Consider the following 12,978-nt stretch of genomic DNA (forward strand, 5'->3'; position numbering starts at 1 on the left):
GAGAGATAGATAAGTATGAAAATATGAGAAAAAACAACAGAAAAAAAACTGATTGTGTGTCTATTTTTGCCATATAGGGAGAAAGAAAACCAGAAAACACAGACATATAGAATAAAATCATCCTGTAGAAATTCTGAAGAATTTGATGAGAAGACCAGAAAATAGTTCCACAAATGATTGAAACAATCAGAGTGATGATGATGATATGAATGGAACAGATGCAGAATTTGAAATACACTCACTTTCTGTGTCACTTTGAGCTTCCAAGGGAGAGGAAAATGTCCTCCTCAAACCGCACTGTGGGGATGGCATTCACTCTCTTGGGACTGACAGATGACCCAGTGCTGGAGAAGGTCCTGTTTGGGGTGTTTCTGGTGGTCTACCTACTCACACTGGCAGGAAACCTGTGCATGATTGCACTGATCAGCATCAGTCCCCACCTGCACACTCCCATGTACTTCTTCCTTGGCCACCTCTCCTTTGTAGACATCTGCTATTCCTCCAACATCACTCCCAACATGCTGTATGATTTTCTCTCAGAGGACAAGACCATTTCCTATGCTGGGTGCTTCACTCAGTGTCTCCTCTTCATTGCTCTGGTGATCACTGAGTTTTACCTCCTTGCTTCCATGGCCCTGGACCGCTATGTGGCCATCTGCAGCCCTCTGCATTACAGCTCCAGGATGTCCAGGAATGTCTGCATCTCCCTGGTCATCTTCCCTTATGTGTCTGGCTCCCTCCATGGGCTGTCTCAGGCACTGCTGACTTTCCACCTGTCCTTCTGTGGCTCCCTGGAGATCAACCACTTCTACTGTGCAGATCCTCCCCTGCTCCTGCTGGCCTGCTCTGACACCCACGTCAAGAAGATGGCCATGTTTGTGGTGGCTGGCTTCACTCTCTTAAGCTCTCTCTCAGTCATTCTCCTGTCCTACCTGTTCATTGTTGCAGCCATCCTGAGGATCCGTTCTGCTGAAGGCAGGCGCAAAGCCTTCTCCACTTGTGGCTCCCACCTGACGACAGTCACCATATTTTATGGGACACTTTTCTGCATGTACTTAAGGCCCCCTTCAGAGAAGTCCATAGAGCAATCCAAAGTCATTGCCGTTTTTTATACTTTCTTGAGCCCCATGCTGAACCCTCTGATCTATAGCCTCAGGAACAAGGATGTCATTCGCGCCATGAGAAGTCTGATGAAGGGAAATTTCTTTTAGAAAATGGCACTTTAGGCTTGTTTTTATGACTAGGTGTCTGTGATGACAATGTGAATCCTGAACATGAACTCTCAGTGGCCACTTTTCTTGATTTCTTCAAAAAAATATATCATTTTCATGATCATTTTTATATAATGTTGAAATTGCAAAATATGTCCTTTAGCAGAGAAGCTCCAAATGTGCTCTGGTTAGTTGTCAATGATTGTACATAATAACTTTTATGTCTTTGTTTCCATGGAGGTATATTTTATACTACCCTACCTTAGTGTAAACAAGAGAAATCATCTTTGACAAATGTGGTCCTCAAGGATACACCAAGACTTTCTCATGTCCAGCACAGTATCTTTATTCTAGTATCTGTTTAATCACTGAAAGAACCTTGCAGAATGTTTATATATATATGGTTCTTCTATGGGTTTAAAATTTCTGTAATCTTTTCCAATATATAAATCCCCTAAAGCTATTTGTCGATTTTAAAAATACTGACTATACTCCTCAGTATATATAGTATTTATAGTCCTCAGTATATATAGTGTCTGCTCCATCTTCTGAGTTCTCAAGTGTTTGGTTTCACTTAAGCATCAATGGAAATCAAAGATAATTTTTCAGTCCTCTAAGTCTGAACTAGACCTAAATTATTAGGATCCAATTTTATGTCTGCATAGACTTCCTTACACCTGACCATACCCTGAAAACTGATACATGAGAACATGTGTGCATGTTTTTCTGGAGAAGAAGTCTCATCTTCACTTTGCTTCATGAACCTGCTTCACGAACCTGTCTGTGATTCATTATTTGCTAGATAAACTCTAATTATTTATCAAAATTTCTCATGAAAAAATCAATACCAGAGGATGTTAACATATTCTTCATTTGCCCTAATTCATACATAATTAACCACTGAGATGTTTGTGTAGTAAAATATACAGTTTTCTTCATTAAATTCCCTTAGACATTTGGTATTTCAATATTTTGCATTAATTATTTTTAACTAACACCTCTCTAAGCTTCCAGGATACTCCTAATAATTTGTACTTATGAGTAGATAGATTTGAAATTAAGGATTTTATTTTATATTTGATCAATATTAGTAAGTGTCAGTTAAGATTGCTTTATACTTTTTTGTCTCAATTGGAATTCTAGGGAAAAAAATCAGTATGAGCACAAGAAAAATTGAAATATATATTGAATAAATAAAGTATAATACTCACTTTAATATTATCTTTCCTATTATTTGTAATAATTATTAAAATAAATTATATGATTATTTGGAAAAATATTCTCATTTTTTTTGTTCAATATTTCCTCCATCTAAAATCTAATAAAACAGCACTTATATTGGGTTGTTTACTTCTATCATCATATTATATAGAAATTTCTTAAATTATGATAGAAATAATTTTTTAATATCCTGTAACATTTCATATAACAATGAGGGTTACAACATCAATTTCCTCCTACTATTTATTAAGTAATCCTTTGTTTCCTACAGATTTATGATGTCTTCTTATTTTACAATAAGCCAATTTATTTCTATCCTATTTCTTCAATTCTTCTGACTACACTTTACAAATTTTAATATGTCTTTATTCATGGTAAGTAATTACCTAATTATCAATATTTTTCAAATTTTTTCTGACAAAAATGCAAACTAGATTCTTGTGGCATTCTAATACCATTAATCCAAAAATTATTCATGTAATGTTTCAGCATAGAAATTATATATAAAATACAAATGTGGATATACATGTAAAATGTATGCATGTAAATTTTGTGAAAAATCTGGAAAAGATTCTATTAGTGCTTTGCCAAAGTCCTTTGAATCCCAGGGAAATGTTTGAATGGAGGCAACTGAGAGAATGTGTGAGTGATAAAGGATTGTAGAGCAGTTAAATTTTTAATTTCTTTCTTTCTTTTTTTTTTTTTGCCAGAAAGACAGGGAGATAGTATTGATCTTCAAATGAGTAGACAAGTACCTTGGGATATTAATGTATGTATTCATTAATATTTTTACACCAACATTTGCTTTTGTCCAATTCAGAGTGTCAAAAGATTTCTTTTTTTAAGAGAGAGAGAAAAAAAAATTTTAATATTTATTTTTAGTTTTTTGGTGGATACATCTTTATTTTATTTTTATGTGGAGCTGAGGATTGAACCCAGCGCCCCGCACATGCCAGGCAAGCACGCTACCCCTTGAGCCACATTCCCAGCCCAAGATTTCTTTTTTTAAGAAACATCTTTAACTGCAGAATCTAATCCTTGGCCAACATGTATATCCCTCAAGAAATTGCATGAACACATGTACTCCTAAACTGACTCAGTTCAAACATAGAACAAATTGGTGTATTGATTAGAATTTTAAATCATTTGGAATATTGAAATAATTACAAAAAAGTCTCTGATCTTATACAGTTTCAATAAGTGGTACCTGATGTGTGGATTTCATAACAGTATATTCATACAAAAAATGGATATGAACCTGTTATTGTTATGGGAGATATGGTAAAACTTTGATATTCACTTGCCATTAGTAATTTTACACACCAGGACATCCCAAAAGGAATGAGTGTAGCAATTAAATTGTCAAAATATACCTCAATATAGTAATGGTTCATACGAAAAAACTTGTATTTGCAAACACTTTCTTAAAGGGAAAAATACTGCCTAGATATGAAAAGTAGTGGTTTACTAAAATGTGCTGTAGCAACATTCTTAGATTATGCACTTAGGAAAAAACTAATGTCTAACAGTTTTAAGCAAGCTGTAAAGTACATGTGCCATAATTTGGTTGTTCAATAATAAGGCCAAATTTCCATGCATATTATGGAAACTGTTATGTTTAAGTAGTTTATAAAATTCAACCACTGGCAAAAATTATATAAAATTATCCAGGTGTGGTGGGAAACATCTGTATTTCTAACAACTCAGGAGGTTGATGCAGGAGCATTACAAGTTAAAGGCCAGTCTCTAAAACTTAGAAAGATGGTTTTTCAAAATAGAAAATTTTAAAAATATCTTGGGATGTAGTTCAGTGCTACAGGACCCCTGGGTTCAGTCCAGTGTACCATCAAAAATAACTGAAATTACATAACTAATAATTATTAGCACAATTGAAAGAAAATGATATAAATCATGTATGAAAAGGAAAGTTCAAATCAAGAGTGGATATGTCCATTAAAAAAGGCCATCTGTTTGATTAAAGGAAAACGATGAAACCAATTGCAAGCTCTAAAAGATGTAAAATATTACACTTGTTGTTGCAATAATAAAATAAATACGATTTTAAATTTAAAATAAACATACTAGTTCTACCAACCTGGTGAGAAAAAAAAATATCTGAAATAAAAGATAGGTTTCCTTGGAGAAGATATTCAACTTTCACAAAAGGAAACTAAGCTACCTAATGTCATAAAGGGAAGGATTTACATTATTCAAGAATTAGGTTGTAAAACACTTCACTTTTAGGTAAGAGTAGTTCAGAGAGTCTCAATACTGATGATCTAGGAAGCAAAATGGAAGAACCTATATGCAAAATAATCCATGAGATCTCAGTTACTGAGATTATACATCTGACCCTATTTAGTCATGAGCAGCTGACTTCCGGGGTTGTATAACACTGCTGACAGTGAGTCACTGAGGAGGTAACTAGTCCATGAGAGCTCTATAACCTTATAGAATGACCAGAAGGAAAGAGCTAGTCACTTTTAGCCCTTCTGCCTCCTATGTCAAAAGTGAAGGAGTCATTCTAAAAGAAGAGACTGGGTCTACAATAGACATTAAACTTGCCTGTATCTTGATCTTGGAATTTTCACCTTCCAAAAAATGAGAAATAAAATTTATTATTTATAAATCATCTAGTGTCTGGTTCTTTGTTATAATAGCACTGTTGAACTAAGACTCCTGCTATAACAATTCAATAAAAAATAACCAATTGAATCATCACAAAAACATAGTAAACATTCATAAGACCCACAGGACCAGGAGGCTATACACAGATACCTGATTATGGTGAAACTGTAAAGCAAAAGGTATTAGGTAACCCAAGCAGACACATCATTGGGGAGTCTAGTGACGTAAATTGACTTCACATTGAAAGTAAAACCTTTAAGTATAATTTAAACAGAATCTCGGTAGACTTCCAAGGAGGAAAAAAAAAAAAGGAATGCGTAAAACTTTGTGGTATTATCATGAAACTAGGGGGAAAAAATCTATATCCTCTAACCCTGTTCTTTGCTTTACAAGTGAGTTAACATTGTATTGTTAGTGTGAACCTCTGATCCTGTGATGCCTAATAAAATCTATGGGTCTAGATTTGAAATAACCAATTAGTGCAGTTTTGCTAATTACCCATTTAGTTACTATTTAACCACTCTTATTTCCCGTTAGAAAAAATTTTTGGCAATCCTTATAATTTATTACAATGCTACACATTAACAATATCAGGAAATAGACATTGAAACCTCAAGAAAAATTTTATTCAGAATGGAAATTTGTCACACAGATTTCCAGATATGGGGAGGTCTGTATTAAGGGTTCAGGATATTAGGTATATCAACTTAGCACTCCTATAAGACCTTTAATCATATACAAATACTTAAGCTTTGAGTGTTTAGTGTTGTGATAAAGAAATAAGAATAAAATAAAATTGAGATAAAAAATGTTTTCCCCATCCATTTGAGAAAAAAACATACGACAAATGCTCAAGCTTCAAATTTCAAGAGAGTAACAGAAATCTATATTTTGATGTTGACATGAAGATTTACATTTTTGACTGACTTCTCCCAGCAATAATCATTATTTGGAAATTAAAGTAGGTATGCCTCTTCTGTCTTGGCAAGACTGAAGTTTGAGCCTTTGAGTCATTTGACTGGATAACATCTGATGGACATGGCAACATCTGTGCACTGGAAACGATGGACTAATGAAAGGACCTGGAGCTTCCTTCTCCTCTACCAAATGCATTGCCCAACACTCTTCAGCTACTCTCTGTGCTATTTCCAAATTTCCTCTTAAATCACCAGCTTTGTGAATCATTAACAGTTTCTCACAAATGATTATGATTCTTAGCATGCTGATGACATTAACTCAATAGGTCAGGTTAGTTCCAGTGGAAATCCTTAAGCTCCCCCCCTCCACAGGGTCCTCAGCCCTGACCAGAACTTCCACTGCTGCTGATGACAGCACTCTTCTGCTCAGTCCATGATCTCCTGCCCTGAAATGTCCACCTGCCAGACCTTCTTAGCCTCAGTCTCATTAGATGGCCTCATCTCAGTGTTTAGAGAGGAACACAGCATACTTCCCATGGGGAATATTTGGCCATTAATATGTGAAATATACAAAATTACCTTATTTTCCTTCTTCTAAATTACTGGGCATGCTGGCTTATTTCTCTACCTAAGCTAAAGATCTCCTGCATTCACATATCAAGCTGTGTATATTCATGTTAGTTCAGGATGTGGACCTCAAAGGAAAATTCAGCTGCTCAAAACATCAATTATGTTTATGCCCTTGAGGCTCAAACATATTTTAATTATTATAGTTTAAAACTCAAGGGAATTTACCAAAGAAATATCTTATAAATCCTCTTATCGTGTTCATTCAAAGTATGGTGAGTTGATATTGGCAGGTAAGTGACTTTCTCATTTGTTAAACAAAATACATTTTATGTTTTGTGTACAGATTGGTATTGCACTGATGGAGAAAGATATTTTTATCAATTCCCATTTCCTTATTTTTAATGACCTTTCTTTGACTCTGAAGAATCCATTGTTCTATGCAATCTCTTCTGATATATTTGTGGGAGCCTAGTAAAAAATGGCCTGTTGGCACAATAAGGTGGGATATGATTTTTATGGTAATATTATATTTTCAGAAAAACTAGAGAGGGTATCAAGGTAGAAATTTAAGACACATTGAAACATCTGTGCTTCATGTGTACCTATTTTAATGAATACATTAGTGACATCAATAATGGGAAACAAAAAATGTCTACTCTTTCCAGATAATTTCATTGGTTATATACAGTTCAGGTGCCTCTTTCCCTGAAATTTCTGCTGGACATGTTAAAGAATCCCCCTGTGATCTATTCTTCTGTAGTTAACTTTCATCTGATAGTAGAGTTTATACTTTGGTTTACATATTTACTCCCTTTTCCTTCCACTGAGCAATGTGTGCTCAGTGAGGATGAACAATGTAATCTCATATCCTGGGGTCTGGGGGAGAAAAACAATGAAGTGTTGGTTGAACACAAATAAATGGGTGGATAAATATGAAAGAAGAAAGAAACAGTAATGATTCTGTATCATTTTTGTTATGTATTAAGAGATCCATTCCACAACTTCATTGCTTTGTGAACAAAGATTAGCCAGCAAACTATTGAACTGAAATGAAAATGTGTACTGATTGTTCATCCTTTGTAGTGTATACAGAATAATAGGCCAATTTAGTTTTTGGGCCCTGGAAATAAAACCTCCCTTATTTATGCATTGGAACATGGGAAATATTGTGCAGAAATTCATTTCTAATTTTCTTGCATTTAGATTATTTTCAGAAAACTTGAAAAAAAATTAAGTGTAGAGACTATTAAATACAGGTATAAATGTTGGTAAGTATTTTTAAGTGTAAGTATGAATTTATATATATGTATGAGAAAAACAACAACAACAGAAAAACATTGAATGTGTGTTTATCTTTGCAATATAGGGTGAAAGAAAGAAAACACAGACATTTAGAGTAAAATCATCCTGTAGAAATTCTGAAGAATTTGATGAGAGCAGAAAGTAGTCCCACAGGTGATTTAATCAATCAGAGTGATGATGATGATATGAATGGAACAGATGCAGAATTTGAAATACACTCACTTTCTGTGTCACTTGAGCTTCCAAGGGAGAGGAAAATGTCCTCCTCCAACCATACTGTGGGGATGGCATTCATTCTCTTGGGACTGACAGATGACCCAGTGCTGGAGAAGGTCCTGTTTGGGGTGTTTCTGGTGGTCTACCTACTCACACTGGCAGGAAACCTGTGCATGATTGCACTGATCAGCACCAGTCCCCACCTGCACACTCCCATGTACTTCTTCCTTGGCCACCTCTCCTTTGTAGACATCTGCTATTCCTCCAACATCACTCCCAACATGCTGTATGATTTCCTCTCAGAGGACAAGACCATTTCCTATGCTGGGTGCTTCACTCAGTGTCTCCTCTTCATTGCTCTGGTGATCACTGAGTTTTACCTCCTTGCTTCCATGGCCCTGGACCGCTATGTGGCCATCTGCAGCCCTCTACATTACAGCTCCAGGATGTCCAGGAACATCTGCATCTCCCTGGTCACCTTCCCTTATGTGTCTGGCTCCCTCCATGGGCTGTCTCAGGCACTGCTGACTTTCCACCTGTCCTTCTGTGGCTCCCTGGAGATCAACCACTTCTACTGTGCAGATCCTCCCCTGCTCCTGCTGGCCTGCTCTGACACCCACATCAAGAAGATGGCCATGTTTGTGGTGGCTGGCTTCACTCTCTCCAGCTCTCTCTCAGTCATTCTCCTGTCCTACCTCTTCATTGTTGCAGCCATCCTGAGGATCCGTTCTGCTGAAGGCAGACGCAAAGCCTTCTCCACTTGTGGCTCCCACCTGACGACAGTCACCATATTTTATGGGACACTTTTCTGTATGTACTTAAGGTCCCCCTCGGAGAAATCTGTAGAAGAGTCCAAAGTCATTGCAGTTTTCTATGCTTTCTTGAGCCCCATGCTGAACCCTCTGATCTATAGCCTCAGGAACAAGGATGTCATCCGTGCCATGCAAGGTGTGTTCAAGGGAAATTTCTTTCAGAAAATATCACTTTAGGCTTGTATTCATGACTAAGTGTCTGTGATGACCACTTGAATCCTTAAAGGGACAATCTACTACAGGAAAGTGTGACTTATATATTCTCAGTGGTCTCTTAATTTTTTTCTGGAAATTAATATATTTAAGATAAATTTTATTAAAAATATAAAATGGAAAATATGTTCCTTAGTAGACAAACTCTGAACATATGTTGGCTAGTGTATAAGAATTCCAAATACTGACTTTTTGTCTTACTTAGACACCTGTGTGATCTGTAACCTGTCCTGATGGAAATACTGTAGTCCATCCCTGAACAATGTGGTACCAGAACCCCAGAGTTATACAAGGTTCCAAAGAGTTTTTCTATTTTTGTATTTATTTTTTTAACATTGAAATTATTTTGCTTTGTTATTTTGTATAAATAAGTGGCTTTGATATCTGAATAATTTTTTGAATATTTGGGCAGAGAATTTATATAAATGGGTCATCTAACAATTTAATATTTCTGTTATTTTTTTATAAAACTTACATTATATTTACCTTGGAAAATTTTTAGCCCTTCAGTGAAACTGGTCTTTTTTTCCCTTTTAAAAATGAACTCTCACATTTCCTTTCAATTTCCCTTCAGATGGATTCAACTCAATTTTTAATATTGTCCAGGTAGTTTTCTTGTTTCTTTCAGTTTAGTATGTCTGAAGTAGGGCTAAATTAGGGTTAAGTGGGTCTATCCATTTATTTCTGTATAACCATACTGAGATAGGTGTATAAAGAAATACATTCCTCATTCTCCTCCATTCATTCATTATTAGTCAAGCAAATGGTTGCATGGTAAAAATATATATTAACCTTCATTAAATTGACTAAGATATTTGGTAATTTAGTATTTTGCACTTTGGTTTCCACTCATAGTTGTATAAAAATTTTATATGCATTCATCAACTGTGTTTATTGTATAATATTTAAAATAATTATGCAGAAACTAACCCAGACCTGTATTTTTTGCAAACTTGTGCACCTATCTTAATTTTTGATTGACAGAATAATGCTGGTTCCATCAGAATCTTGTTTCAGAAACAGTTGCAGAAAAAGACTATTTCTCTTCTATTTTAATGGAATTTCCCTTCCCTCCTTCCCCCTTTTATTTTGGTCTGGCTTTAATGTGTCAGAGAAGACATTTGGCCTTTGACTTTCTAGGTCTGGCTCATTTCACTTAGCATAATAGGCTCCAGTTCCATTCATTTACCTGCTAATGCCATAATTTCATTCTTGGAATAGGGAAAGGGGATTGAGAGGGTGGGAGGAGGAACAGGAAAAGGGGAAAATGGTGGAATGAATCTGAACAAAATTTTCTATGTACATACATGAATACACCACAGTACATCTTACTTTTATGCATATCCACAAAGCACTAATAGAAAATATATAAATAAATGCATTTATATTTAAAATTCAGTAAAGCAGAGGAAAGGGAACAGGGAGGGGCAAGAGGGAAGGATACTTGGGACTAAATTGGAACCAATGATAGTCCATGCTTGTGTAATTATGTAAAAATGAACCCTAATATTGTATATAACTAAAATGAACTAATAAAAAAATTAAGAAAAAAAGAAAATATTTCTGTGATACTAAAATACAATATTTGAATTTCAGAGTCATCTGTTTGCTTATTTATTTATTTATTTATTTGTGGACCATCAGGAGTAGGCAATCTGCAGTGACAGCAATGAAGCTGAAGAGCCGAGAAGAGTGTGGCAGAAATATTTTTTATAATAAGTCTGTGAATCTACTTTTTGTAATTACTGAAAAAATATATTTTTCTGAAATAATTGTATGCTTCCTTTGATATTGTAGTTTTCTGTGGCTTACAGCCACTCAACTTAAAGCTTTTCCTAATCCTAGGGTTTAGCCTAATTGTGGTCTTTCTTTACTTATATTCTTTCTTTATTTTATTTGTGATTTTTTATTTGTTCCATTGTGTTGTGTAAAACTTTGGTGAAAGACACACTGGAAATTCTTCAAAATAGGATCAAACATAGATCATCATGCCTAGAAAAAATCATAGGGCTGGGGAAGCACCTAAGGCTTAGAGCTCTTGCCTATTACATGCTTAAGGTTCTGGATTAACTTCCCAGCAACACACACACACACACACACACACACAGAGGATGTAAGTGATATCTAATCACAGGTCAGTGACCATATTTATACATTATTGTTTTAGTCATCACAAATGAAACCATGAAAGGATTACTTCCATATATGAAGTTTGGAGCCTTAGGCACAGAGAGATTAAATGACTTGCCCAAAACCAGTCAGATACAATGTGGCACTGAACAAAATGCTCTAATTCCAACGTTATCTCTTTTCCAATTCATCCTCATGCATTTCCTCAAGTTGTCTACAACACAGTAAACCACATCATTACTAAAAAAAAAAAAAAAAAAAAAAAAAAAAAAAAAAAAAAAAAAATGGGTGAAATACTTCAGGACTTTATATTGAGTAAAGATGTTATGGATATGAATCCAATACACAGACATTATAACTAAACTTGAAAAATGGTATTGCATCAAACTGAAAAGTTCCATAGGAAAAAAAGCAAGCAATAAATAGAACAAGAAAACAACCTATCAGATGGGAGATATTTTCAATGTATACCTCTGCAAGGGTTAATATCCCGAATATAAAGGAAATTCAATCAGTAAAGATCAAAAACATGAGTAATCCAATGAAAAAGTTGGTTAAATAGCTGCATGGACATTTCTCAGAAGAAGATGTATAAATGGCCAATAGATACATGAAAATATGTTCAATGCCATCAATTATTAGGAAAATCAAAATCAAAATCACAATGATCTACTACCTTATCATCAGAGAGACAAACATAATTATCAAATGCTGCTGGGCATGTGGAGAAAGACTGTTGCCATACACTATTAATGGTAATGTAAATAAGTTCAACCTCTGTAGAGACCAGTGTGGTCACTCCTCACAAAATTAGAAAGAAACTATCATGCAGTCCAGAAATCCTAGCACCCATTGTATACACAAGGGAAAGGAAACCAACATGTTGAAAGACATCTGTATTCCCCTGTTTCTTTGAAGTGCTAATCACAATAACTAGGATATGAAATCTACAAAAATGCACAACTGCGATTGAACGGACTGAAAAAAATGTTGTTACACGAGGAAATATTATTCAACCAGAAACATAGAATCCCATCATTTATGGCAATATGTTCGGGCAGGGGCATTATGATAAGTGAACTAAGTAAGGTACTGAAAGATAAAAACCATATTCTGTCACTCATAAGGGAAATCTAAAAAATTTGATTTCATAGAGGTTGAGAATACAAGTGATTACCAGCCTGGGCAATGAATAATTTAAATGGCTTGATAGGATGTTATGGTTTGGAGGTGAGGTGTCCCCCAAAAGCTCATGTGGGAGACAATGCAAGAGGTTCAGAGGAGAAATGATTGGGATGTGAGAGTTTTAACATAATCAGTGAATTAATCACCTCATAGGGATTAACTGGTAACTGAATTTGGGTAGGATGTGACTGGAAGAGGTGTGTCACTGCGGGTGTACCTTTGGGCTATGTATTTAGTGAGCTAAGCTTAGTCTCTCTCTGCTTCCTGATCATTATGTGAGCAGCTTCCACCACACTCTTCATCCATGGTATTCAGCCTTACCTCAAGCCCTGAGAGGAATGCAGCTGGCTATGGATGGACTGAGACTTCTGAAACCATGAGCCTTCACATAAACTTTACCTCCTCCATAGATGTTCTTGTCAGATCTTTTAGTCACAGCACCTAAAAAGCTGACTAAAACATACGAAGGCTGTATTCTGGTGTTCTATGACACAGAAAGGTGAATATAACAAATATAATATTATGCCATTTAAATATCATGCATTAAATAACTCAAAATAGTTTGAAGAGAGA

General features: G+C 35.3%; 1 protein-coding gene and 1 pseudogene across 1 annotated transcript; both read left to right on the forward strand.

Annotated features, from left to right (window-relative positions):
* Nucleotides 1-278: 278 nt before the first annotated feature.
* Nucleotides 279-1,226, forward strand: LOC113176064 (olfactory receptor 5M10-like; annotated as a pseudogene).
* A 6,880-nt stretch (nucleotides 1,227-8,106) lies between these two features.
* On the forward strand, nucleotides 8,107-9,054 carry LOC144254447 (olfactory receptor 5M10-like). Its single transcript, XM_077797601.1, has one exon. The coding sequence runs from the start codon at nucleotides 8,107-8,109 to the stop codon at nucleotides 9,052-9,054; it is 948 nt and encodes a 315-aa protein (XP_077653727.1).
* The last annotated feature ends 3,924 nt before the right edge of the window (nucleotides 9,055-12,978 follow it).

Source organism: Urocitellus parryii, chromosome 4 (genome assembly GCF_045843805.1).
Source record: "Urocitellus parryii isolate mUroPar1 chromosome 4, mUroPar1.hap1, whole genome shotgun sequence".
Lineage (NCBI taxonomy): Eukaryota > Metazoa > Chordata > Mammalia > Rodentia > Sciuridae > Urocitellus > Urocitellus parryii.

Excerpts from the sequence above, each read along its gene's own strand:
- LOC144254447 (XM_077797601.1), top strand. The coding sequence starts at position 8,107 with ATGTCCTCCTCCAACCATACTGTGGGGATGGCATTCATTCTCTTGGGA.